The sequence below is a fragment of the Myotis daubentonii genome, chromosome 10 (assembly GCF_963259705.1).
Source record: "Myotis daubentonii chromosome 10, mMyoDau2.1, whole genome shotgun sequence".
In the NCBI taxonomy this organism is placed as follows: domain Eukaryota; kingdom Metazoa; phylum Chordata; class Mammalia; order Chiroptera; family Vespertilionidae; genus Myotis; species Myotis daubentonii.
In genome coordinates, this window is record NC_081849.1 from 22,950,341 (window position 1) to 22,976,489 (window position 26,149).

General features: G+C 49.0%; 1 protein-coding gene across 2 annotated transcripts; it reads left to right on the forward strand.

The window, feature by feature from the left end:
- The first annotated feature begins 1,089 nt into the window (after window positions 1-1,089).
- On the forward strand, window positions 1,090-25,960 carry SMO (smoothened, frizzled class receptor). 2 transcript variants are annotated; one of them, XM_059711760.1, is made up of 12 exons: window positions 1,090-1,975; window positions 16,000-16,205; window positions 17,907-18,116; window positions 18,340-18,512; window positions 18,859-19,078; window positions 19,175-19,298; window positions 20,769-20,861; window positions 21,909-22,017; window positions 22,782-22,967; window positions 23,373-23,521; window positions 24,065-24,199; window positions 24,442-25,960. In XM_059711760.1, exons 1-12 carry the CDS (start codon window positions 1,639-1,641, stop codon window positions 24,873-24,875), a joined length of 2,376 nt encoding a protein of 791 aa, XP_059567743.1. In that variant the 5' UTR covers window positions 1,090-1,638; the 3' UTR covers window positions 24,876-25,960. The 2 variants fall into 2 exon arrangements, with proteins under 2 accessions (XP_059567743.1, XP_059567744.1); XM_059711761.1 differs by lacking the exon at window positions 1,090-1,975 and adding an exon at window positions 14,829-15,034.
- Window positions 25,961-26,149: the final 189 nt, after the last annotated feature.

Consider the following 26,149-nt stretch of genomic DNA (forward strand, 5'->3'; position numbering starts at 1 on the left):
TTGTCACCATAGTAACATGCACAAGTTCTGTGAGATGTCATGCTTATCACAGTGCTGTGTACATCCTAGGATTTCAGAAGGACTTGCTAAATAGAATTAAAGTCTCTCTCTCTCTCTCTCTCTCTCTCTCTCTCTCTCTCTCTCAATTGAGGATGGTAGCTGAAGTGCAATTGCTAATTTGCTCATAAATGGCCAACCCTAACAGAACTAGTCCATTTCAGCTAGGCTGAAGGTCAGAGTAGGGAGTAAGACAGGAAAAGCCACCCTAATGTGTTGCCCCATCAGCAACTCAGGAAAGTTGCTCAATGCACGTCCACTCTCCTGGCTGGACCCCTGGCTCCAGGTGTAAATTGAAATCAAGTGCAGTGACTTGCAGAGGCAAAGGAGCGGGAAAGGCAAAATGAGCAGAGTAAGGAAGGAGAGCGGCGGAAGAAACGCCCTCTGGCAGCGTATGAGCAGCAAGGGCCATCAAGGATGGACTGGCTTCTTTTGGACCCAAACAAAGACACGCCAAGGCTAGTCATTGGAAACCACAATTCAGGTTTCACACATTTGTAGCAATAAAGGCTTGACGTCGGCACGTTTGGTCTCCAGACACCTGCATCCACAGGTAGCAGCAGTGGGGCAGCTGCCTGAGTGACTCTGAGGTCATTTCTCACGCAGGTCCCGAGCTGGAAGGATTTGGACAAGCGGGAACCCAATACCTGGTTTTTTCCTCCATGGGGCTACGGGACAAGCGGAAAGATCTAACCCAAAGCAGAAAAGATTGGCGCGTTGGGGATGGGGCGTGATGTAGATAGAGGTTTCCGCTGACTCCAGGCATCTCCTGTCTCTCCCACCCTAAACCAGAAGAGTCCACTCCCTGCAGAAGACCTAGTGTCGAACGATCCTCGGGTGAATCCAGGTGCCCGCTGAGTTTCGGCGCAGCTCCGGACACGATTTCCACCTACCTCCAGCCCGGGCGCAAGCTGGGTCAGAGCCCCGGGCCCGGGCCCAGCTGCGCGCCTGGGTCCCTGAAGCTGGTGCTCCTCCTCTCTCTCCTCCTCCCCTCCTCTTCCCTCTCTCTGCCAGTCCCTCCCCCAGCCGTGGCGGAGGGGGGGCCGGGCTTGGCTCGAGGAGGCCCGTGCATTCCAGAAAGCCTAGCGAGCTAGAGCAACAAAGGAGCCGGGTAGTCGGCGGGAGGAGTCGGGGGGCTGCGGCGCGCTTCGGCCAAGGTGGCTGCTGGGCCCCCGGCTGGTGCGGGGGCGGCGCCGGGGACCTGGTCCCTCACCCCCGGCCCGCGCCTGGCCTCCATCGCGGGCCCCCGAGGTGGTTTTTAATGGTGGGAGAGGGGATGGGGCTGCAGATTGGGGGCCCTGGGGGCTCCCGGGGCTGAAGAAAACTTGGATTGCCAGGGAAAGGGCGAGGGAGCGGTCCATCCCCGCCCGGGCCTCCGCCACCCAACATGGGCCCCCGGTCCCAAAGTTTTCGAAGTTGGGCGCCGAGGGCCCGCGGCGCGCGGAGCATCCGGGGGAGCCCGGCACCGGACTCGCGGGGCGCACAGGTCGCCTGAGTCGCCCCAAGGCTTGCGCGCGTGCCCTGGGGGCTCCGGGGAGCGGGCGGGGGCGCGGGGCTGCTGCTGAGTTGGCGGGTTTGGTCATGGCCGCGGCTCGCCTAGCTCGGGGGTCGGAGCTCTGGCTTCTGGGGCCGCTGCTGTTGCTGCTGCTGCTGCCGGGGGGCCCGGGCCGGGGGACGGCCTTAAGCGGGAACGCGACCGGGCCTGGGCCTCGGAGCGCGGGCGGGGGCGCCAGGAGGAGCGCGGCAGTGACTGGCGCCCCGCCGCTGCTGAGCCACTGCGGCCGGGCTGCCCCCTGCGAGCCGCTGCGCTACAACGTGTGCCTGGGCTCGGCGCTGCCCTACGGGGCCACCTCCACGCTGCTGGCCGGGGACTCGGAATCCCAGGAGGAAGCGCACGGCAAGCTCGTGCTCTGGTCCGGTAAGCGCGCGGGAGCCGAGTCCGGGGAGCGCGGCGCTGGGAAGCCGGGACTCTGGGGAGGAAAAGGCTCCGGCCTGAGCTTTGGAAAGGGCGGGACCTGCACCCGAGTGAGTTGGAGGAACAGCGTCTGAAACTTTGGGGCTGACCGAATGCAGGATGGGACCGTCGGTGATGAGGAAGGAGCGGGTCATAAGCGCCTGAGCAAAGGATGCCTGGGAACTAGGGGTCGGTCAGGAAGGGGCTCTGAGCCACAGGAAAGGACTTAAAAAAAAAAAAAGAAAAGAAAAGAAAAAAAAAGGGGGGCGGGGGAGATGCTCCACCTAAGTGCCACTCTGGAAGCGGGGTCCTCAGGGATTCAAGATGTTTAGACCTTGGAGAAGAGGCCAGGAAATCGAGTTGGAAAGGAAAAAGGGAAGGATGTGGGTAGGCGATCTAGGCAAGGGGCTGGGGAGTGAGAATTGCGTGAAATTTGTGAAGGCTAAGAAACCCCGGTGACAGTAATTAAAAGGCAACCAGAAAGTTCCAGAAATAAAGTTTCCGGAGACAGGAAGTCCAGAGAACCCTGGTCTTGTGTTGCTTTCACAGGAGATTGCACAGTTTCCTCACCTGAAAAACGGGGACTCTGGTTTTTGCTGGAAATTGTGAAGGGATGAGACTATTCTAAAGGTTGTGTGTGTGTTCTTTGGAAGTTTGGTTGCTCAGGCTGGTCAGGGCTGCGGAAGGACACAAGCCTGGGATGTTGAGAGCCCGTGGAAACTCCCATGGTGATCTAAAGTCCCAGAGCCCTCACCTCAGGGTGGGATTATGGTCGGCCTGAAAATCTGCAGACTGAACGCACAGAGGCCCTTCCTTAGCAGCTGGAGTGAATTGTGTCCCCACCTGTGACTCTTCTGAGCCCGGGGCTGGAAGAGTGCTCGGGAAGGTGCTTGTCATCCCTTGTTTCTAGCCAGTGTGATTCAAAACTGACCTTGAAAAAGAAAAGAAAATCAAAAGCCAGGAACACACCTGGCAGCCTCCTTTTGATAGACCTCGATGCCCACATCTCCCATCTCCATTCTGCCCTGGGTGCTGCTGGTGATGATCCCGATGAGGGAAGTGTGTATAGGTTGCGGGATGTTGGACAAAGCCATATGGATATAGGCCTGACTTGGTGCAGATGCCAGGTGAGGAACTTGGAGCATGGTGCCCATGGTGGAGCTTCATTGTCTGTGGATGTCAGATCAGTATATTGGCAAAAACCATGTGAAATCAGTAAAAATCCATAAATTACCATAATATAAAATCTCTGTAATTCTGCATATACACTACGCCCTCTTTATGGTAATATGTTTGTATAAATGTGTCGCAAATAGTAATGTACAGAATGTAAAAAGGGGCATACGTAGAAATTATCATTTTGGTCTTTAAGGTATATAAATGTAAAGCAGAAGACCAAGGATAAAAAAAAAAGAACATAAAAGGTATAAACAATATTTCTTTAAGCACTACCTGAAATAGGGCTTGAGTTTAGGAGCCAGCTGTATGGACAATCCCAATACATCTCTCAGCACTAGAATCTTGCTCACATTATGAGAGGATATTTTGTTTCTCTCTTCTTACGTATTTTGCAAGGGCCGATGGTTGAATTCTCCTAAGTTCCATACATGTGTGATGCTGCCCTTCTGTCGTTACCATCAAATCAAGGAGGAAGGGTATGAACCTCTTTCCAGCCCCTACTCCTGAGAGCAGCTGCTGAGTAGGCAAAAGCGGTTTTGGCAGGAAAGTTTAGGAGTTAGAAACATCTGCTGGGTATGCAGGTTCAAACCTCACTAACTGTGCTGCTGGTGGGGTAGGTTCCTGCAGAGGTGCCAGCACTGAGCCCAGATCCTTAGTTCACTCTGAGCTCTTCTCTGTTGCCACCCATCATCCCTCAGCTCAGTCCCATTCCTATGTGTTTTGGTTGTTCTCTTTCTGCTTTGGGTCCTTCTGTGGGATGTTCTATGAATTAGCGCCAGAAGCAGGTGTTGGTATGAGCTTAGTCATTGGGGGGGGGGGGGGGGGGGGCGGGTAGAGTGAACCGCACCAAGAGAGAATCAGAGACAGGCCATCAGCTAGGAATTGCAGCTAGTGGCAAGTGATTGGTCCTATCCTGAGTTAGTGGTCTGGACTTGGCATTAGACATGGTCAGTGTCACCTAGCTCTTGGGGGCATTTTTGTGGGTAAAGAATGGAGATGATCTAGGTTGTCTTTCTCTGTAAACTTTTGAAAGTAGAGACTTGTTCTTCACTTTTTTTCTGAAAGCCTGAGCTCTGAGTACACACCCACCCAGTCATTTATTCGTTTAGATATTGGGTGCTTGCTACATCCTGGAGCGGGTCCTGGGGAATATAAAAATGAAGAATGCAGGCATGAACCCTGCTATCAAGGGGAAGACAGACAATTAAACAGGCTTTTGCAATATTTGTGATAAGGTAGGGTGCTGAAGGAACACAAAGGACTTTGCAGAGCAAGAGAAGACCCCCTCTCCCCAGAAGAACTGACATTTACCCCATGACCTGAGAAGTAAGTAGGAATTACCTGAGCCAAGGATGGGTCGGATAGGAAGGGATAGGAAGAGGAAATAACAGGCACAAAGGTGAAGAGGTGAGAGGGATTGGTACTTTTGAGGAAGTGTAAGAATTTCAGTAGAGCTGGATCAAAGCATGTGAGAGAGAGAATTAATAGAGATAAGACCTAGAAAATTAGAAAATAAAGCGACTCATCCCCCATATTAAGTTGGTATGTTGTCCTAAAGATAATAAGGAGCAGTTGAAGGCTTTTAAGCAAGGGAGATATGTAATCATATTTGCAGTTTAGAAAGGCCTTGAGTACTGTGTGAAGAAGCCATGGTTGGAAAAACCTACAGGCCGGTTGCTTGTTTAGAGGATGGTGGAGTCCAGGTGCGAGATGATGTGTCAGGACTGTTACAGGCTGTAGGAAGTAGACAGATCCCAGAGTTTTAGAGCTAGAACCAGTGGGTCCTGCCGATGAGTTCGATGGAGGGCTTGAATGGAAAGTGGTACCTTCCCTTTCACTAAGCCAGGGAATGCTAGGGGAGGAGTAGGTTTAGAAGAAAGCATGGGTTCAGTTTTGGCCATGTGATGGATTAGAGACACTTACTGGACATCTGTGTGGACAGACCAGCAGATCTGCACTAGCAGTTGCGAAAGAGGGGTGGCCCCCATGTGCTTCTCTGGCCCAGGCCACTGAGCCTGTGGGAGCATGCCACAGAGTGAGGAGGTTCATTGGCTCAAGTTGGATCCATTTCTAGATTTGAATAGAACTCGGGTCTCTCCTATATCTTTCAACTCTCTGGACTTGGGATTTTTTAGGCACTTAGCACCTTCCCCATTATAGCTTGAAATGCCTCCTCTCAGGCATTCTAGGTTGACCAGACAAACATAATATCCAGGTCATGGTCCACCTTCGGCCAAATCTGGTTTGGCAAATGGGGCGAGAAAGCAGAGATGCCAGAGACTGGCAAGGGAAGTAGGTCCCTGAGAACCAGCACGTAGCCTCTTTGACCACTGCTCCGCTCTGTGTGTGCACAGGGGTCTGTGGCGCTGTCATCGGCCAGGGCAGCCAGTAGGAAAGAGCCAGATGAGTTATGAGAGGAGGGATGTTGTTGGTGATGGTGAGTTATTTGCAGGGTCAGATCAGGAAGAATCTCCTTAGAGCTGTTCCCAAACCTGACTGGCTCATGATCAGAATTAGTTTTTAAAAGATATATTTTGGGAAAGTATAAAAATTCAGAATAATTTCCAGTTGTTCATGTTTTCAATTTTGGTTCAGATTTTTAACTTTTTAATTGTGAAATGTATCATATTTACAGAAAGTGCATTAAACATAGAGGTACTAAATAACAGATAATTATAAAGTGCCATCTGAATCAAGAACTAGACCATGGTGGGGGGTGGGGGGTGGGGGGCATGGCGGGGGCAGGCATGAGAGGTCAATGAGGGAAAAAGGGGGACATATCTAATACTTTCAACAATAAAGAATTATATTTAAAAGATAGTAAATAAAAAAGAAAGAAAAACAAAATGTGCAGTTAAATTTCAACTTCAAATAAACAACAAATACATTTTTATACAAATATGGCCCATGTAATATATGGGATATACTTATACTAAAAATTTATTAATTGCCTAGAGCTGGGGTGGGGGGGGGGGATGAAAGTGACTGCTAATTAGTATAGTTTCTTTTTGGTGTAATGAATATTTTCTAAAGTTGATTGTGGTGATAGTTGCCCAATTCTATGACTATACTAAAAACCATTGAATTGTATACTTTAAATGGGTGAATTTAATAAATCTATTATATTTTAAAATAAATTTAAAAAAAGAACTAGACCATGGTGGGGCCCTCAGAAGCTCCCCCTTTGTCTTTTCCAATCATATCCCCCTCCCTCCTCTTTTTAAAGAGTTTTTTATTGATTTTTAGAGAGAGAGGAAGGGAGAGAGTGAAACATCTATGTGTAAGCCAAACATTGATTATACGCCTCCTGCACACCCCCTATCGGGGATCAAGCCCAAAACCCAGGCATGCACCCTGACGGGGAATAAAGCCAACAGCCCTCCGGTGCACTGGACGACACCCAACCAACTGAGCCACACTTCTGGCCAGGGCGTCCTTCCTCCTCTTTTAGAAGTAACCACTATCCCGATGTTTTTGTAGTCATTTCCTTTTTCCTCTATAGTTTTGCCATCTAGCTTTAGAATCCCTAAACAGGATATTTCAATTTCTCATGTTTTTGAATTTTATAAAATGTAATCATGCTGTGTGTATTATATGTCTTGTTTCTTTTGTTCTACATTATTTTGTAAGATTCATGCTATCACAGCTCATTTGTTTCATTGCTGATTAGTATTCCATTGTAGAATATATCCCAGTTTATTTATCCATTTGTTGTTGTTGTTGTTAAACATTTCAGTTGTCCTCAGTTTGGGGCCACTGAGAATACCATTGCTGGGGATGTTCTTTTATGTACGTCGTGGTGCACTTGAGTCAGAATTCTCCAGGAACATACTCAGAGATAATAAGGAATGCATACTTTTAGCTTTACTAGATAAAGCCAAACAGTTTTTCAAAATGGTTGTATAAACGCACACTCCCAGTAGCACTGTGGAATAGTCACCGTGGCTCCACATGATTCCTGACCCTTGGTATTGTCCACCTTTATTTTTTTTTCTTTTTTTTTTTTAAATTAAATCTTTATTGTTCAGATTATTACATTTGTTCCTCTTTTTTTTTCCCCCCCCATAACTCCCCTCCTCCCAGTTCCCGCCCCACCCTCCGCCCTCACTCCCCACCCACTGTCCTCATCCATAGGTGCACGATTTTTGTCCAGTCTCTTCCCACATCTCCCACACCCCTTTCCCCCCCAAGAATAGTCAGTCCATTCCCTTTCTATGTCCCTGATTCTATTATAATCAACAGTTCATTCTGTTCATCAGATTATTTATTCACTTGATTCTTAGATTCACTTGTTGATAGATGCATATTTGTTGTTCATAATTTGTATCTTTACCTTTTTCTTCCTCTTCCTCTTCTTAAAGGATACCTTTCAGCGTTTCATATAATCCTGGTTTGGTGGTGATGAACTCCTTTAGCTTTTCCTTATCTGTGAAGCTCTTTATCTGACCTTCAATTCTGAATGATAGCTTTGCTGGATAAAGTAATCTTGGTTGTAGGTTCTTGGTATTCATCACTTTGAATATTTCTTGCCACTCCCTTCTGGCCTGCAAAGTTTCTGTTGAGAAATCAGCTGACAGTCGTATGGGTATTCCCTTGTAGGTAACTGAGTTTCTTTCTCTTGCTGTTTTTAAGATTCTCTCTTTATCTTTTGCTCTTGGCATTTTAATTATGATGTGTCTTGGTGTGGTCCTCTTTGGATTCCTTTTGTTTGGGGTTCTCCGCGGTTCTTGGACCTGTAAGTCCATTTCTTTCACCAGATGGGGGAAGTTTTCTGTCATTATTTCTTCAAATAGGTTTTCAATATCTTGGTCTCTCTCATCTTCTGGCACCCCTATAATTCTGATGTTGGTACGCTTGAAGCTGTCCCAGAGGCTCCTTACACTATCCTCGCATTTTTGGATTCTTTTTTCATTTTGCTTTTCCGGTTGGATGTTTTTTGCTTCCTCGCATTTCAAATCATTGACTTGATTCTTGCGCTCCTCTGGTCTGCTGTCGGGCGTCTGTATAATATTCGTTATTTCAGTCCGTGTGTGCTTAATTTCTAGTTGGTTCCCCAATATAAGATCGAGGGTCTTATTAGTTTTCGTGTAGATCTCATTAAGTTTATCGGCAGCTTCTAAACAGTTCTTGAGAGACCTTAAAAGTGTGGTTCTGAACTCTATTTCTTCCTTTGACAATTTTGTCCTGTTTCTTTGTCTCCGCATTTTGTTATGCTTCCTTGGTGCACCCCCTAGTGGTCTTTGTTCGCAGTCTTATAGATAAATCTTGATTGTTGTAGCTAATTCCAGGGAGGGTTTGACCTCCAGGCCAAGTGGCTATGAGAATCAGCTGTGTCAGCAGTGAGAGAACTTCTGTCCTCTAGGGAGGTGTTAATCTAGCCTTTGCCTGAGGCTATCCGGCAAATGCCTCTGTGCAGGGCTTGGGCGGGGCGGGTCGCACAGGATCAACAGGGTGGGCCGGAGAGAGCAGTTATGGCGGCTCTCAGTCCTGTCCCCAGGGGCTCTGCCTCTCTGAGTCCCAGCAACCGCTGCAAAGCTCGGAGAGAAAGCTGCACTCGCTCTGACCGAAGCCAGACAGTCCCGCTTCTCCCGTTTGAGTCTGGGTCCCTAAAGGCTTGCCCGGATCTGGTGCTCAGAGTCTGCGACTCCCTCCTGATTGAAAACAACAACCGCGCCCTCCGCCGCCAGCCCGCTCCGCGCACTCCGCACCTCAGAATTTGACTTCAGCACTGCGCCTCCTCTGAGTGTCCGTATGCGTTTCTCTTTCCTCCTAGTTGTAGGACTTCCACTCAGCCAGCGTTCCTGTGGTTCTGGGTGATGTCCCTTCCGTTTTTTGGTTTCACTTTTGAAGTAGTTGTTCAAAGCAGCAAACTCCGGCGTTAACCTATGCCGCCATCTTGGTTCTCCGGTATTGTCCACCTTTAAAATTTTGCCAAACTAGTGGATAAGTTGTGGTATGTGTTTGTGGTTTTAATTTGCATTTCCCTGCTAACTAGTGAGGTTAAGCACCATTTGAAATGTTTACTGGCCATTGGAGTTTTTCTTTTGTGACGTGTCTATCCAAATCTTTGGCCCATTTTTCTATTGGCCTAGCTGTCATTTTTATAAGATTTGTAGGTCTTCATGGATGAATCCTTTATTAGTTGTATGTATTGAAAATAGCTCCTATTCTGTGGCTTGCCTTTTCATTCTCTGTGTCTTTCATTGAACAGAAATTCTGAACTTTAGGATGGTCATTTATCAAACTTTTTTATGTGTAGTGTTTATTGTGTTATTTATCTATTTATTTATTTATTTATTTTTAGTTAATCCTCATTCGAGGATATTTTTCCATTGATTTTAGAGAGAATGGACAGGAAAGGGAAAGACAGAGAGAAACATTGATTGGTTACCTCCCACATGTGCCCCAACCAGGGCCGGGGCTTGAGCCTGCAACCAAGGTGTGTGCCTATGATCGGAATTGAACCTGGCACCCCTCAGTCTGCAGGCCAATGCTCCATCCACTGAGTCAGCTAGGGCTATTGTGTCTTATCTTAAAATGCTCTTTCACACCACAAAGTAATGAATTTATTTTCTTATGTTATTTTCTCAAAACTTTATAGATTTTCCTTCCATAATAGGCATATAAATCACATGGAGTTGATTTTTTTTAGAACTTCAATTTTATACATAGTCTCAATATAATTTGTTAAATACAATATCTCAGCTCTGTCATAAATCAAGTGTTGAAATATACATTTATTTCTGGAATACTTATTCTATTCCGTAGGTCTATTTGTCCATCCCTTGCCAATACCACACCATCTTAATTATCATATGTTTATAGCATGGTTCTTCACTTCTTTGAGTTATGAACCTACTTGGCAATCTGATAAAACTCATGGGCCCCTTTTTCAGTATAATATTTTTAAATTTTAAAGTAAAACACATAGAATTGAAAAGAGCATTTAGGATTATAAAGGAAATGAATTCTATTGAACTATAGTTATCGAATATTTACAAAGTTTGTGATCTAATGTCTATGTGCTTCTTTAGTAATACATCATAAGATCTAGTATGGGTTTAATAACCATTATAATATCAAGGTGATGATGAGCAGTGACAATATTTTGAGATATCTGCAACAAAAATACAATATCTGATTTCCATTTGTGACAAAGCCACGGGTATTGCTAACAGTTCTGTGGTATGTTGTTTACATTTATAATGGAGGAAAATGCTAAATTTCAGTTAGATGTCATTTTCCCCCATCCAAGTTCATGGATCTCTAAAGTATCTCCAAGAATCCTTTGTGAACTCGAGGCTAGGAGCCTCTACTTTATTTATTTATTTTTTAAAATATATATTTTATTGATTTTTTTACAGAGAGGAAGGGAGAGGGATAGAGAGTTAGAAACATTGATGAGAGGGAAACATCAATCAGCTGCCTCCTGCACACTCCCTACTGGGTATGTGCCCACAACCAAAGTACATGCCCTTGACCGGAATCGAACCTGGGACCCTTGAGTCCGCAGGCCGACGCTCTATCCATTGAGCCAAACCAGTTAGGGCAGGAGCCTCTACTTTATAGTACAGCAGTAAGTAATAGAGAGTCTGGACTATTATTGATCATTTGAGCTTTAATATAAAAATATTTGTTGGTGGATTTGAAAAAAACCCACATCTTTACATTATTGAGTATTATAATAATTTCATTATATATTTCTCTTTAGATCTTTCATTTTCTCAATATTTTTACAGTTTTTTCTGCAGGGAGTTCTTAAATATCATTTGTTAGATTTATTCCTAGATACTTGATAATTTTTACACTATTATAAATGATTCCTTTAACATTTTGTTTAAATGTTAATAAAAATACAATTGATTTTGACTCTAGTAAACTAGCTAAATTTACTTTACACACATAGTTATCTCATTTGTGAATAATGAGTTTCTTTCTCCCTTTTTAAAAAAAATCCTCACCGGAGGATATTTTTTCAATTGATTTCTAAAGGGAGTGGAAGGGAGGGAGGAGAGAGAAATGGAAGAGGAGGAGGGAGAAGAGAGAAACATCAATGTGAGAGAGACACATGGATTGGTTTCCTCCTGCATGAGTCCCCACAGGAACTGGGGAACCTACAACTGAGGAATCAAACCTTCAACCCTTCCGTCCATGGGCCCCAGCTCTAACCACTAAGCTACTGGCCAGGGCTGTTTCTTCCTTTTTTAAGCCATATATTTGTTAATGTTTATTGCCTTGCTGCAGTGCTTAAGACCTCCAATACATTGCTAAATAGAAGTGGTAATAGTAGCAGCATCCTTTATCCTTGACTTTTTCTGTGTTCTAAACAGAAAGCTTTTCTACCTTTCACTCTTAAATGTGGTGTGTGGTGTAGTTTTCTTGTAGTTACATTTTATCAGGTTAAGGAAGTTGTCTTCTATTCCTAATTTGCCAGTTATCTTTTTATTATAGATGGATATTGATTTTATCAACTATTTCTGCATCTATTGAGATGATTATGTTTTTTCTTCTTTAATCTATGAATATAGGTTCATTGATTAAATTTTCTAATGTTAACCCAACCTTAGAACAATGGTTTTCAACTTGACTACTCATCACACAAACAAAAAGCATTTTTCAAAGTTTAGATTGTGGCAATGGTATTTTTAATTTCTATGAATGTAGAAAAATGTGTCCCTATTTTTTCTTTTTGTTTCATATTTTGTTAAAATAAAAAATAATACAGATAAAGTTGATGTCCCCTTGCTTCCTGTTATCAATCTCCTTCCCTGCTCTTCTTTGGGAAGCTCCCCTCATCTCAGTAATTTGCATGCTTATTTTTTTAAAAAACTTAATTACTTTAAAAAATATGTAGTGTATGCACATGGTACAAAACTCAAAAGCAACAAAAGTTAAATCTCTCCACTTGTGTTCTCAGCTACCCTTTTTCCCTTCTCAGAGGCAACCACCAACACTGGCCTTTGTGTGTCCTTCTAGATGTTGCCAGCATATTTCCAAATGTAGGTGTGCCCTCTGTTTATTTCTTCCCACAAACAGTAGTAGCTTGCTCTTCGGGCTGTTCTCCACTCAGCTAAGTCCACTTAACAAGATCTATTGGAGATAGTTCCATTTCAGTGCAAACAGTTCAGCACTGAATAATGTCCTTTTATATTGATGTATGGCATTTTTTTAACTGGTCTCCTAATAATGGATATACATTCAGGTTGTTTCTACTCTTCTGCTATTACAAACAATGCTGCAGTGAACACTCTTGTAAATGATCTTTGTGAACATGTAAAGTGGAATTGCTAGTATAACATTTTGATAGATAATGCCAGATAGTCTCTACAAGTATTTACTACTCCTACTAAAAATATACAAAAGTGCCACTTTCTCCCACACTCTTGCCACTACAGCATTTTCAAATATTTTTGTCTTTCTCACTCTAAAGTTAGAAAAATTGTGTATCATTACAGCTTTATTTCACATTTAGAGCATCTCTTTATGTATTTAAAGGCCATTTGTATTTTCTCTGATCTGTTCTGTTTTCCTTTTGCCCCTTTCCCAGAGGCTTACGAATTTCTTACTGATTTGGAAGAGCTTTATGCATATAGGAAAATTAGCTCTTTACCTGTAATATGTATGAAATATTTTCTCAGGATGTTGTTTTTTTTAGGATTGGGTTTAAATCTTTTGGTTCATGGCTTCTGGGTTTTGTGTCATACATCAAAAAAATCTTCTCCACTCCAAGGTTTCAAAAATTATTTCTCACCTTTTCTTTTAGTACTTTAATTCTTTTTAAATAATGTAATTATTAGCCCTGGCCAAGTAGCTCAGTTGGTTAGAGCGTTGTCCTAATACATCAAAGTTGTGGATTCCATTCTCGGTCAGGGCATATATACAAGAATCAACCAATGAATGCATAAATAAGTGGACAACAAATTGATGTTTCTCTCTTTCCCTTCCTCTCTTTCAAAATCAATAAGTAAAAATTAAATATTTTAAAAAATAATATAATTATTTTGATTCATCAGGCACTTATTTTTAAAAATATATTTTTATTGATTTCAAAGAGGAAGGAAGAGGGATAGAAACATTAATAATGAGAGAGAATCACTGATTGGCTGCCTCCTGCACGCCCCCCACTGGGGATGGGTCCCATAACCCAGTCATGTGCCCTGACCAGGAATTGAACCATGACCTCCTGGTTCATAGTTGAAGCTCAACCACTGAGCCACGTGGCCGGGCAGGAACTTATTTTTATGTAAGACACAAGGTAAGGGTCCAACTTATTTTTCCCCTAGATGGCTCTTCCATTGTCATTTAAGATTTATGTAATAATCTATCTTTTCCTTGGAAGTTTTTTTTTTAAATAATTAAATCTTTATTGTTCAGAATATTACAGTTGTTTCTCTTTTTTCCCCCCATAGTTCCCCTCCACCCGGTTCCCACTCCGCCCTCTGCCCTCACCCCCCCGCCCACTGTCCTCATCCATAGGTGTACGATTTTTGTCCAGTCGGAAGTTTATTTTTAAAGAATAAAATAATATTTAAAATGAGAAAAACTGAGAACAATAAATTACATATTTTTGAAAGTTGATAATTACCACAAATTCCTGAAAAAAAACCCAATATTTTATTAACTGCCTGCTGCTTCTCTAGAATACATTTTACTCTAGTGAGCCCCCCCCCATTTTAATAAACATACAATAAAATTCACTTTTTCTTTGTTGTGCAGTTCTATGAGTTTAGACAAGCACACAGAGTTGTATAACCAGCCACTACATTCAAAACAGAGAACAATCCCATTACCCCTAATAGTCCTTCATGCTGTCCCTTTTGTAGGCAAACCCTCCTTCTACCTAACCCCTGGCGCTCACTGCTGTGTGCTCCACCCACACCCATTCAGTCAATTTCTGAGAGTGGGCTCTCCATCCAGAATGATAAGGGTTCCCCAAATAATTTTAATTTGAGTCAGGTCTGGGTGCCATTGCCCAAGATTATTGCTTTTTTTTCCTTTTTAATTGAAGAGAGAGAGAGAGAGAGAAACAACACTCACACACATTGACTTGTTCTACTTATTTATGCATTCACTGGTTGACTCTTGTATGTGCCCTGATCAGGGATCAAACCTGCAACCTTGGTGTACCTGGACAATGTTCTAACCAACTGAGCTACCTGGCCAGGGTAAAGTCATTGCTTCTTAAGTGACAGGAACTTGCTCTGTGCCCTGAGATAGGCTGCGTCACAGTGAGAGCAGTGAGTTGTCAGAGGCCTCAGATAGGTAATAATAGCTGACATTTTCTGAGTGCTAAGCAGTTAACTTGCTATCTCATTCTTCACAACAGTCCCACAAGGTAAATGTGTTGTTCCCATTTCACAGATCAGGAAACTGAGGCTTGAGATAAGGTAATTTGCCCAAGATCACACAGCAAGGAAATGGTAGAGTCAAGATTTGGGCCCAGGCAGGCTAGTTGCAGTGTCCATGCTCCTTACCTCTCTACTATATTGCCTCCCCCCAAAAAAGAGGAGTTACCTACCTTCCCCCATGTCCCCCCAGCCCAGCAGTGTGGCCAACACCCATTTGGCCCTCATGTCCTCAAAAGCTTCTCCTAATTCAACTTCTTGTTTGGGAAATAGGTGTTCCTGAAGCGAGGATGATTCAGGAGGGCGAAGTAGGCAGAATGCTGAGTGAGCCCAGCCACTGGGCAGCTGTTTCTGTCTTGCTGGCACCTCCTTACCTCTCTCTGCACTGGACACAGCCTCCTCTGTTTCTCTGCACCTGATTTCCTGTTTCCTCTTCTGACCTGGCTCCCCTGACTACCTCTTCTTAGCTCCTACCTGTTCTCTGTCTCACCTCAGCTTGGTAAGAAGACCCGGGGTCCTGGGATCTTGGCAAGGGAAACCGTTTCCAGTTCTGGAGCATGGGCCTTGGGGGGAATGCGGGGGGGGGGGGGCATCCCACCACTCTCCTTCCCCCTGGAAGAGGCCCTGAAGCAGGTTTTTGAACTGCCCCTGAAAAGGTAAAGTGTAAACCAATCCGGGTTCTCAGCCAGAGGTGCTACACTCCCTAGCAGGGCATTCGGAAATGGAGGCTGTTTTAGAAAACTTTAATTGAATGATAATGTACATATAGAAAAGTGCACAGACCATAAACTTAATATCCACAAGGTGCATACACCCAGCAACCCAGTACCAGATCAAGGCATAGAGCATGCGTAGCATCTCAGAAAGGTCATCTTCAGGCTCTGTTCCAGTCACCACACCTGGAATGGGGCTTGGTGGGGAGCAGTTTTTGGTTGTCACAATGACTCAGGGGTTCTATGGGCATTTAATTTAATTTATTTTATTTTTTGTTAATCCTCACCTGAGGCTATTTTTTCCATTGGATTTTAGAGAGAGTGGAAGAGGGGGGTGGTTGGAGAAAGAGAACATCGATTGGTTGCCTCCCTCACGGGCTCCAGGGCCAGGGATGGAGCCTGCAAATGAGGTACATGCCCTTGACCCGGAATCAAACCCTCGACGCTTCAGTCGGTGGGCCGATGCTCTAACCACAGAGCCAACCCGGCTGGGGCCTATTGGCATTTAGTGGACAGGGTCCTGCGATGCTAAATGTCCTGCAATGCATGGGACAGTCCTGCAGCACAGAGAATCGTCCTGCCCAAATGCCCTGTGGAGAAACACCTTGCCCCACAGCTCTGAGCAATATGGCCTGTGTTGAGGCAAAGAGAGATGCCTTAGGCCTGGGAGACAGGGGGTGCTGCTGTGTTTGTGGGTATGGATGAGGAGGGGTCTTCATTGCAATGTGTCCGCACTGTCTTCACCCTGCAGGCCTCCGGAACGCCCCCCGTTGCTGGGCCGTGATCCAGCCCCTGCTGTGTGCTGTGTACATGCCCAAGTGTGAGAACGACCGGGTGGAGCTGCCCAGCCGCACCCTCTGCCAGGCCACTCGAGGCCCCTGTGCCATCGTGGAGAGAGAGCGGGGCTGGCCTGACTTCCTGCGCTGCACCCCTGACCACTTCCCTGAGGGCTGCCCGGTGAGTGCCCTGTGGGGTGAGGTCCATGCTCTCAGCGCTGGTCAGGACCAGGCATAGGGCAGAGCCTGGCAGGAGGGGAAATAGGAGCCCAGAGCCTTCTCCCTGGGCCACCCCAAGCCTGCAGCCTTGGTGTCAACAGGCCAAAACCCCAAACTGAAGTTTGTTGGCTGGGCCTATCCACCAGGGATTATCCTTTATTTACTTATTCATTAAGTATTATTTTATATTATTTTATCCTCACCCAAGGAGTGAGGATATTTTTCACAGTGATTTTAGAGAGAGTAGAAGGGGGAGGGGAGGTGGAGAGAGGGAAAGAGCAAGGGATAGGGACAACCAGAAACATCTATGTGAGAGAGATACATTGATTGGTTGTCTCCCACACTTGCCCTGATGAGGGGCAGGGGCTGGACTGGACTTGCAATCCAGGTATTGGACCAGCAATCCAGGTATGTGCTCTTGACCTGGAATCAAATCTGCAACCCTCCAGTGTGCAGGCCAATGCTCTAACCATTGAACAATGCCGCCAGGGTGATTCCCACCCCCCACCCCATTTTTTTAATAAAAGATAACTGTTTAACAAATATTTTTTGAGCACCAGCTCTGTCAGGTGTTAGGGAGTTACAGGAGTCACATGGAGTCAAGGCACATGTAAAACAGCTGGAAACCCCAAGACAGGATGTGCTCCAGTTCTGGTTAGTGAAGGAGAGCTCATAAGTGATAATAATAATCCTCCTATATAATAAAAGCCTAATATGCTAAGTGTCCGACCATTCATTCGACCAGTCGCTATGACATGCACTGACCACCAGGAGGCAGACACTCCAATCAGTAGGTTAGCTTGCTGTTGGGGTCCAGCCAATCAAGACTGGCGAGATGGGCTGGACACATCCTGGAGCCCTCCTGCAGTTCCTCCAATCGTGCACTGGTGGGGTCCCTCGGCTTGGCCTGTGCCCTCTCACAATCTGGGACCCCTTGGGGGATGTCAGAGAGCCAGTTTCAGCCCGATTCCCCACAAGCCAGGCTGAGGTACCCCACCGGTGCACAAATCTGTGCACTGGTCCTCCAGTGATAATAATGGGTAATAACACTACCTGTTATTATTTCCTACCTGCCAAATACTATTATAGCACTTTACATTTAGTTATTCATTTGCCCCTTGAGCCCCACCACGCAGTAGGTGTGTGTGTTACATGCTGCTGAGTCAGCTCTGACTTACGGGGGGGTGACTGTGTCCGCTCCTGGAGACTCATGCCTATGGCTTCTTTAATGGAGTCCGTCTCCTCATTCTTGGTCTTCCCTTTCCCTGCTGCCTTCTGTTTCCCCAGCATCAATGTCTTTTCCAAAGACCCTGCCTTCTCATGATGTGCCCAACGTAGGACAGCTTCCGTTTTGTCCTTTTTGACTCCAGAGATGTTTCAGGCTCAATTTGCTCTAGGACCTACTTGTTCATCTTTCTGGTGGTCCAGGGTGTCCACAGAGCTCCCCCGAGCACCGTATTCCAAACGAGTCCATTTTTTCTGCTGTCTTATAGATAGGGAAACTGAGGTAACAGAAAAGTCAAGTCATTTGCCATGGGTTGTCTGCAGCGTCTGTGCCCTCAGCCATTCTGCGGTGCCACCCCTGTGCCCCTGGTGGAACCAAAGGTTGCCGCTGAGCCTCCGGCTCCTTTGTGCACTGTCTTCTCTCCTTCCCTTGTGCCAGAATGAGGTGCAGAACATCAAGTTCAACAGTTCGGGCCAGTGTGAGGCTCCTTTGGTTCGGACCGACAACCCCAAGAGCTGGTACGAGGATGTGGAGGGCTGCGGGATCCAGTGCCAGAACCCGCTCTTCACGGAGGCGGAGCACCGGGACATGCACAGCTACATCGCGGCCTTCGGTGCCGTCACGGGCCTCTGCACGCTCTTCACCCTGGTCAGCCGGGGACAGGCCTGCACGTGGAGGGGGCCGGGGAAGCGGGTGTCCCGAGCGCTCAGCTCGTGAAGTGGGAAGGGAGCAGGATTGTCGGTGAGAGAGGCTGGGCTCTGGGGTAAAGAGGGAGGAGGGGAGAGGACGACTTGGCGGGGGTGGGGGGGGCCCAGGGAAGGGTCATAAGGGTGTCTGCAGCAACAGAGTGACCCCAGCCTCTCTCTTCCAGGCCACCTTCGTGGCGGACTGGCGGAATTCGAATCGCTACCCTGCGGTTATTCTCTTCTACGTCAATGCGTGTTTCTTCGTGGGCAGCATTGGCTGGCTGGCCCAGTTCATGGACGGTGCCCGCCGGGAGATTGTCTGCCGGGCAGATGGCACCATGAGGCTTGGGGAGCCCACGTAGGTGACTTGGGGACCCAGAGGCGAGGGGAGGAAGGCTGAAATGTGTGTTTACCACAGAAGGGACGGGCTGGGCTTGACGCTGAGATTTCAGGGTGGGATTCAGCTCTGCCTCGTTGCATCCAAGGTCTCCAGCATTAGGACCTCGGTGTCCGTCTGAGGACCTTGACTGTTCGCATCTGTTCAAAGGGGCCTCTTGTGTGGCCTCTTCAAATCTGACTGGGTCCTGTTTCCAAGCCCCGACTCCTAGGGAACCTCCAGCCCTTAGAGCCAAGGGCCTGGAGACAGGGTGAAGAGAGGGAGTGCAGCATGGCCTCCCCAAGTGACACCCCACATGTGTGCGTAGCTCCAACGAGACCCTGTCCTGCGTCATCATCTTTGTCATTGTGTACTACGCCCTGATGGCTGGCGTCGTCTGGTTTGTGGTCCTTACCTATGCCTGGCACACCTCCTTCAAAGCCCTGGGCACCACCTACCAGCCTCTCTCTGGCAAGACCTCCTACTTCCACCTGATCACGTGGTCACTCCCTTTTGTCCTCACTGTGGCTATCCTTGCTGTGGCCCAGGTACGGAAACTGGTAGGGGGCTGGGGTCCCGAGTGGGGTGGACTTGGCCTAGGGGCCAGTGACCGAATTTGCCCCTCCCACCCCTTCCTGCTGTAGGTGGATGGGGACTCGGTGAGCGGCATCTGTTTTGTGGGCTACAAGAACTACCGATACCGTGCCGGCTTCGTGCTGGCCCCCATTGGCCTGGTGCTCATCGTGGGAGGGTACTTCCTCATCCGAGGTGAGTGAGGACCAGACCAGGACTCCGGCAGCTAGCACGCTGAGCACCAGCGTTGTGAAAGCAGGAGCTCGACGCAGCCAGCTCTGCCGCCTTCACGGCGGGACCTCAGCCGGGTCGCACTGGGTGTTGGTGCTCAGTGGAAGGTGCCTCCTCTAGGCAGACACAGTACCGTCCTTGGGCACTTGGTGTGGGACAACACCTTTGTGTTGGCCGGAAGAGTGCACCCCTTTCTCACGGCTTGTTGAGAGGGGCCTGGGCTGGTCCCAACCTCTCCGCAGCCCTTGGCCAGCTGCGCTTATGTGGTGGGTAACCTACCCTGTCCACGTGAGCCAATTTGGGGCCTTCAGTCTAGCGCGCTCCCTCTGAAGTTATATATACGCTCAGTGTTTTGGACTTGGCTTCTCATCTCCCTCCTGCCCACAACACACGCTCGCAGTTTTCACAACATGCACAGATTCTCTGTTCCCTAATTTCCCTGTCTCAATCTGCCACCTCCACCATAAGCCTTCCTGTCTTCTTAGCTCATTTTTGTTGCTGTTGTTTCTTTTGGTAAGTTTCCATTTCCTCCCTCTGCAGAAGGTCAGCCTTCTGTGCAGCCCACCTCTTTTCCCCCTTTTTGGCTGGGTCCGGACCTCTGATTTATGTTTGGTGTCTATGCTGTCCTGTTTGGTAGCCACTTGCCACATGTGCTGAAACGAGTCCAAATGGAGATATGTCATATGTGTAAAATACACACTGCATCTCAAAGACATAGCACACGCATTAATAAGTTGTAATATGTTGAAATGATAATATAATGAACAGTGGTATACTTTTTATAAAATATATTGAAGTCATTTTCACCTGTGTCCTTTTACTCTTTTAATGTGGCTTCTGGAAAATTTGATGTTATATTTCTATTGGACAGCACTGTTCTCAAGTCTCTTTTTATGCCTTTTCCAGCAGAACAGCTTTTTTTTTTTTTTAATATGTTTTTATTGATTTCAGAGAGGAAGGGAGAGGGAGAGAGAAACATCGATGATGAGAGAATCAATGGCCAGCTGGTCAGCTGCCTCCTGCATGCCCCCTCCTGGAGGTTGAGCCTGGGCATGTGCCCTTGACCAGAATTGAACCCAGGCAGGACCCTTGAGTCCGCAGGCCGACGCTCTGTCCGCTGAGCCAAATCAGCTGGGGCTCCAGCAGAACAGCTTTGACCTGACTGCCTTCCTTAGGGATGGGCGGGCCAGACACAAGGTGGTTTCTTTCTCTTCTCTACTGTCCATCTGTGCTCTGCCCCCGTCTGTCACATACAAAACACATCTGCCACCATCTGTGCTCCATTTCTCCGGTGTCTCCAGTTCCCCAAGCTTGACACCAGCACAGAGGTAATTAGACCCGGACTCCAGTGCCATGGGAGCTCCCCTGCCACGCCCCTCTCTCCCAGGAGAGTGGCCTCGCCCCACTAATATAGGAGGTGTCCCTTCTGTCCAGGAGTTATGACCCTGTTCTCCATCAAGAGCAGCCACCCTGGGCTTCTGAGCGAGAAGGCCGCCAGCAAGATCAATGAGACCATGCTGCGCCTGGGTGAGTGGGTCCCCTGGGCCCTTGGCCTGAGGGACTGCCCAGCCCAACACTGCACCCTCCTGGGCTGTGGGACCTACAGGATAGGGCGTGGTCGGCAAACTGCGGCTCGCGAGCCACATGCGGCTCTCTGGCCCCTTGAGTGTGGCTCTTCCTCAGCCTTAGGAGTACCCTCATTAGGTTAATAACAATGTACCTACCTATATAGTTTAAGTTTAAAACATTTGGCTCTCAAAAGAAATTTCAGTCGTACTGTTGATATTTGGCTCTGTTGACTGATGAGTTTGCCGACCACTGGGCTAGGGTCTTGGAGGACGTAGTAAGTCAGTGGCACAAGGAGCAGCCCTGGGGCAAGACAAGGCTGGTGCGTGTGTGTGTGTGTGTGTGCGTGTGCGTGTGCGTGTGTGCGTGTGTGCGTGTGCGTGCGTGCGTGTGTGCATGTGTGTGTGTGCGTGTGTGTGTGTGTGTGCGTGTGTGTGTGTGTGTGCGTGTGTGTGTGTGTGCGTGCGTGTGCGTGTGTGCGTGTGCGTGCGTGTGCGTGCGTGTGTGTGCGTGTGTGTGTGCGTGTGCGTGTGCGTGCGTGTGTGTGCGCGCGCGTGTGTGTGCATGTGTGTGTGCGCGCGTGTGTGCGCGTGTGTGTGCGCGTGTGTGTGCGCGTGTGTGCATGTGTGTGTGCGTGTGTGCGTGTGTGGTGTGCGTGCGTGTGTGCGTGTGTGTGTGCGTGCGTGTGTGCGTGTGTGTGTGTGTGTGTGTGTGTGTGTGTGTGTTGGTAGCAGCTCAAAAGAAGGGGACCTTCTTAGGTGGAAGAATTCAAGTTCATGCCAAGTCTGCTTCCTCATGTCCACTTCCCTCCCACTGGGCCTCCCACAGTTGCCTCAGGTGCCCTTCATGTCTTATTTTTGAGACTTCTGTTCTTGAACTGAGCCTAGCATGATGAGTTCACCCCAGACTCAGCTGTCTTTCAGGCCCCAGTGGGTCGAACACCCTCCTCCCCACTGCTGCTCCCACACCTGGGATTGGTAATATCTGCCCACCCCTGGCCCTCCACAGGCATTTTTGGCTTCCTGGCCTTTGGCTTTGTGCTCATCACCTTCAGCTGCCACTTCTACGATTTCTTCAACCAGGCCGAGTGGGAGCGCAGCTTCCGGGACTACGTGCTGTGAGTGCAGGACTGGGGCTTGGGGACTTGGAGGCAGCTGGAGTCAGGACGGCAGGGGCAGCCTTCCTGTGCTGTCCAGCAGGGGTCTGCCCATCTTGTTCTGGGCATCCGAGATGTCAGTTGCTCTGTAACTTGCCAACATAGCAAACAGCCCTCAAGTTCCTGCTCAACTCTGCATCCCCATGGCGTTCTGGCTGGTGCATTTGTAACTGTTCAGAAGCCATCTCGAGTTTTGGCTTCTCTGACCGACTCTGTTGGCCACAGAAGTTGCTGTCTCCAATTCTCATGTACTCTTTTACACACCTTATTGGAGAGCCCTGCACAGAAGTAGTTACCTTTATGATAAGTTAACAGCCTGTTAAGGCCTGCTAATTAGTCTGTGCTTTTTGTGTCACAATGAGGACGAATCTGAGAGATTAAGGCATCTCGGCTGTTGAAAGAAATGCAGCAACTACTGACACGAGGAACAGCAGTTAAAATGCCCATTAAAATGAATGCCGGTCCACACGGACTGCTTCAGGCTCCTTCGAGGCTGCAGCTTGCAGTTTGGGAAGCTCTAAACTACACCCATGCCTGGGTCTCTACCCCAGAGATTTGATTTAATTGTCTGGGGTGAGGCCCAGACATCAGTAGTCATTAAAAGCTCCCGGGGGACTCTAATGAGCACCCAGGGTTGTGAATCAGTGCTGTGGGGCTTAGTGATTGTCTGGGTACCCACCCAGGAGACCCAGAAAATCTCACCTGTCTACCACCCCTCACCACAGGTGCCAGGCCAATGTAACCATCGGGCTGCCCACCAAGAAGCCCATCCCTGACTGTGAAATCAAGAATCGCCCTAGCCTCTTGGTGGAGAAGATCAACCTGTTTGCCATGTTTGGAACCGGCATTGCCATGAGCACGTGGGTCTGGACCAAGGCCACGCTGCTTATCTGGAGACGCACCTGGTGCAGGTGGGGTCAGCAGCCAGCTCCATCTTAGTCTCTCATCCTAGGTTTCCCATGTCTCCCAGGGTAGCCTTGGGCGGTTTGATTTCTGAGGGTCTACGGGAGCGCCTAAAGCTGACTTCTCTGTGGCTCACCACTGCCCCCTGGTGACACCCCCTGTCCTTGGGAACACCAGCTGGGTGTGAGCCCACTGCCAGCATCGTTTAAAAGTGCAGTGAATTGAGAACTGGGCACACCTGAGTCCTGCATTCTAGGCCTCCTTCTTTGCAGAGTAGACCTCTACTCCTCAGAGTCCTTGAGGAACCTGAGCCCCTCTGGAGGCTCCTGCCCTAGAGGGGATGGATTTGCTGTCTCAGGATTTGACGGGAAGTGGCTGCTCCGCATTCCCTCCCCCGCCCCTGCTGCTCTCAGGTTGACGGGACAGAGTGATGATGAGCCCAAACGCATCAAGAAGAGCAAGATGATCGCCAAGGCCTTCTCCAAGCGGCGCGAGCTGCTGCAGAACCCAGGCCAGGAGCTCTCCTTCAGCATGCACACCGTCTCCCACGATGGGCCTGTGGGTGAGCTTGGGCCCCTTTCCTCCCCTGGAGCCACTTAACACCCGCCACGCCCGGGCCCCATTCCCTCCCAGGCTGGTGTGGGCATGTGGACTGTTTGGAAGGAATACAGTGCTCCCTCCTCTCCGCAGAGCCCTTCCTTTCCAGTACCCTGCCCATCCCCAGCAGCTCTCTCTCTCTGCTTCTGTCCTGAGTTCAATAGTTGGTTTTGGTTCCCAGAGGACTCATCTCCCTTCCCCTTCTCCGGTCTTCCCCAGCTGTTCCCCCTGGGCTAGAGTACGTCAGGCCTTCAGGAACTGGATTTCTGGCCTTTAGTGAGGCCCCACTTTTGCTCTGGGTGCCCAAGATGCCAGCTGCTCTGTAACTTGGGAATGGGTGGGGATCACTGTGATCACCAGGGTGGGTTTTCTGTGCGAGGTGGAGTGGGAGCCATCGGCTGGGGCGGGGGGAAGGAGGGGATGGTGAATGGTGCTGAATAAAGGAGAAGTGGTTGACTGCAAGGGAGGGGCAATCATGATTCCTTATCCTTTCCTTCCATCCCCACAGCGGGTTTGGCCTTTGACCTCAATGAGCCCTCCGCTGACGTATCCTCTGCCTGGGCCCAGCATGTCACCAAGATGGTGGCTCGGAGAGGAGCCATACTGCCCCAGGATGTGTCTGTCACCCCTGTGGCAACTCCAGGTATAGGATTCAGGTCTCTGTAGGAAGGCGGGGGACATTGAGGCTGGGGGTTACCGGGGCTGTGGTATCAGGGGCTGCCAGAAGGTGTGGGGGAAGGGAAGGCTGTGGAAGAACTTAAGTGCGGGGCTGAGGCCCTAGAGGCCTACAGTTGTGGATCCCAGACCTCAGAGTGGGGATCCGAGGAGAGAAGGGTGATGTGGACAGTCAGGGTCCCAGGCTCATGTTCTTTCTCCCGTCATCAGTGCCCCCAGAGGAAAAAGCCAATCTGTGGCTGGTTGAGGCAGAAATCTCGCCAGAGCTGGAGAAGCGCCTGGGCCGGAGGAAGAAACGGAGGAAGAGGAAGAAGGAGGTGTGTCCGCTGGTGCCACCCCCTGAGCTTCACCACCCCGCCCCTGCGTCCGCCTCCAGCGCTGTTCCTCGACTGCCCCAGCTGCCCCGGCAGAAATGCCTGGTGGCCGCCGGCGCCTGGGGAGCTGGAGAATCCTGCCGACAGAGGGCCTGGACCCTGGTCTCCAACCCCTTCTGCCCAGAGCCCAGTCCTCTGCAGGGTCCTTTTCTGCCCGGCCCCCCAGCCCCCACGGCCTGGGCGCAGGGCCGCCGGCAGGGACTAGGGCCCATTCACTCCCGTACCAACCTGATGGAGGCAGAGCTCATGGATGCAGACTCCGACTTCTAAGCCAGGAGAGCAGGACCTGGGACAGCAGACAGGAACAGATAGTGTTCTGAGGCTCCTCCTCCCTGAGGTGCGTCCCCAGGATCTCGTCTTCCGGAGAACCCGAGGCCCAGTGCCCTCCCAGGAAGGCTCTGTGTCTGGCTTATGGCGGGACTGTGGGAAAGAGCCTTGAAAATCCATGGGCGGGCCTCACCCAGAGAACAGCCCTGAGCTTCAGGGCCCTTGTTTCTGCCCCACCAGGTGGAGCCTGGCTGGTAGCCCCAGTCTGCAGCAAGGTTACGGGGTGCACAGTTTCTGGTGAGGCCGCAATGGCCAGGGTAGGAGTGGCAGTACCCGGAATGGGCTGTGGTGGCCAGGGAGGCAGCCAAGCCTATGTCTGGCAGATGAGGGCTGGCTGCCCTTTCCTGTAATAATGGGCACCAGGAAAGGGCACCCTCAGACCAAAATTGTTTATTGCGTCATTAGCCCTTTGTCTAAGTGGGAACAGGGCGCCTTTCTCCCTCTTCCAGGTGGTTGTGGGGCGAGGAGTACCGACTCCTATAGGGGCTACAACCTCTCTTTACAGATGTCCGGCTGGCCCCACCCCAGGCCAGTAGCCCCGCCCATGTTCTCCTGCACCCTCCTTCCCTTTCCCATTTCAGTTCAACCAGGCCAACCTCTTCCCTGTTTGTTGATTAGGACCCAGAACTGCAGCCCCACCTCCCACCCCCCACTCGCGTTGCTGGACTCCATCTCCAAGAAAGAGATGGGTTCAGCTATAGAAGCAGCGAGTGGTGGGGAGTCCCTGGGTCTCCGAGACACATTGTCTCTCCCTGCGTCCATCCAGTGAGGGATGGATCCTCTGCCTTGAGGGGCTACGCTGGGAAGCTGCTGGAGCGTCAGGCAGGCAGGACAGCTTCCTTCAGCTCCCACGACTGGTGGGCAAAGAGATTTCCGACCCCTTATCGGCCTCCTGCGTGTCTCCGAGGCCCCGGTGTCAAGAACCAGGCAGCAGGAGGTTTCAGGAGCTGGCTGGGTTCCAGGTCGGGGACCGGGGATAGGGGTGGGGAGAAGAAAGATAAACAGTAAATAAAAGTTTTTTGTATAAACTCCTGGTGTGCCTCTTTTCCATAGGCCCCGGTCTCCACCGCACTGTTTACCTGGTCCTGATCTCATTGGTGTTCCACTCCTTCCTCAGGCTATTCTGAAAGGCCAAGAGCTTGGTGCTAATGAGGTCATGACTGACAGAAGTACTGGCAGTCCTTCCTGACTTGTCGGTTCTATGTGGCCAAAAACTC

What these genes read in the sequence shown, in the direction of transcription:
- SMO (XM_059711760.1), top strand. Translation starts at nt 1,639, where the DNA reads ATGGCCGCGGCTCGCCTAGCTCGGGGGTCGGAGCTCTGGCTTCTGGGG. An exon ending in CAAGCTCGTGCTCTGGTCCG is followed by an intron (nt 1,976 to 15,999) that starts GTAAGCGCGCGG and finishes TTCACCCTGCAG; the next exon opens with GCCTCCGGAACGCCCCCCGT. An exon ending in TGGAGACGCACCTGGTGCAG is followed by an intron (nt 22,968 to 23,372) that starts GTGGGGTCAGCA and finishes TGCTGCTCTCAG; the next exon opens with GTTGACGGGACAGAGTGATG.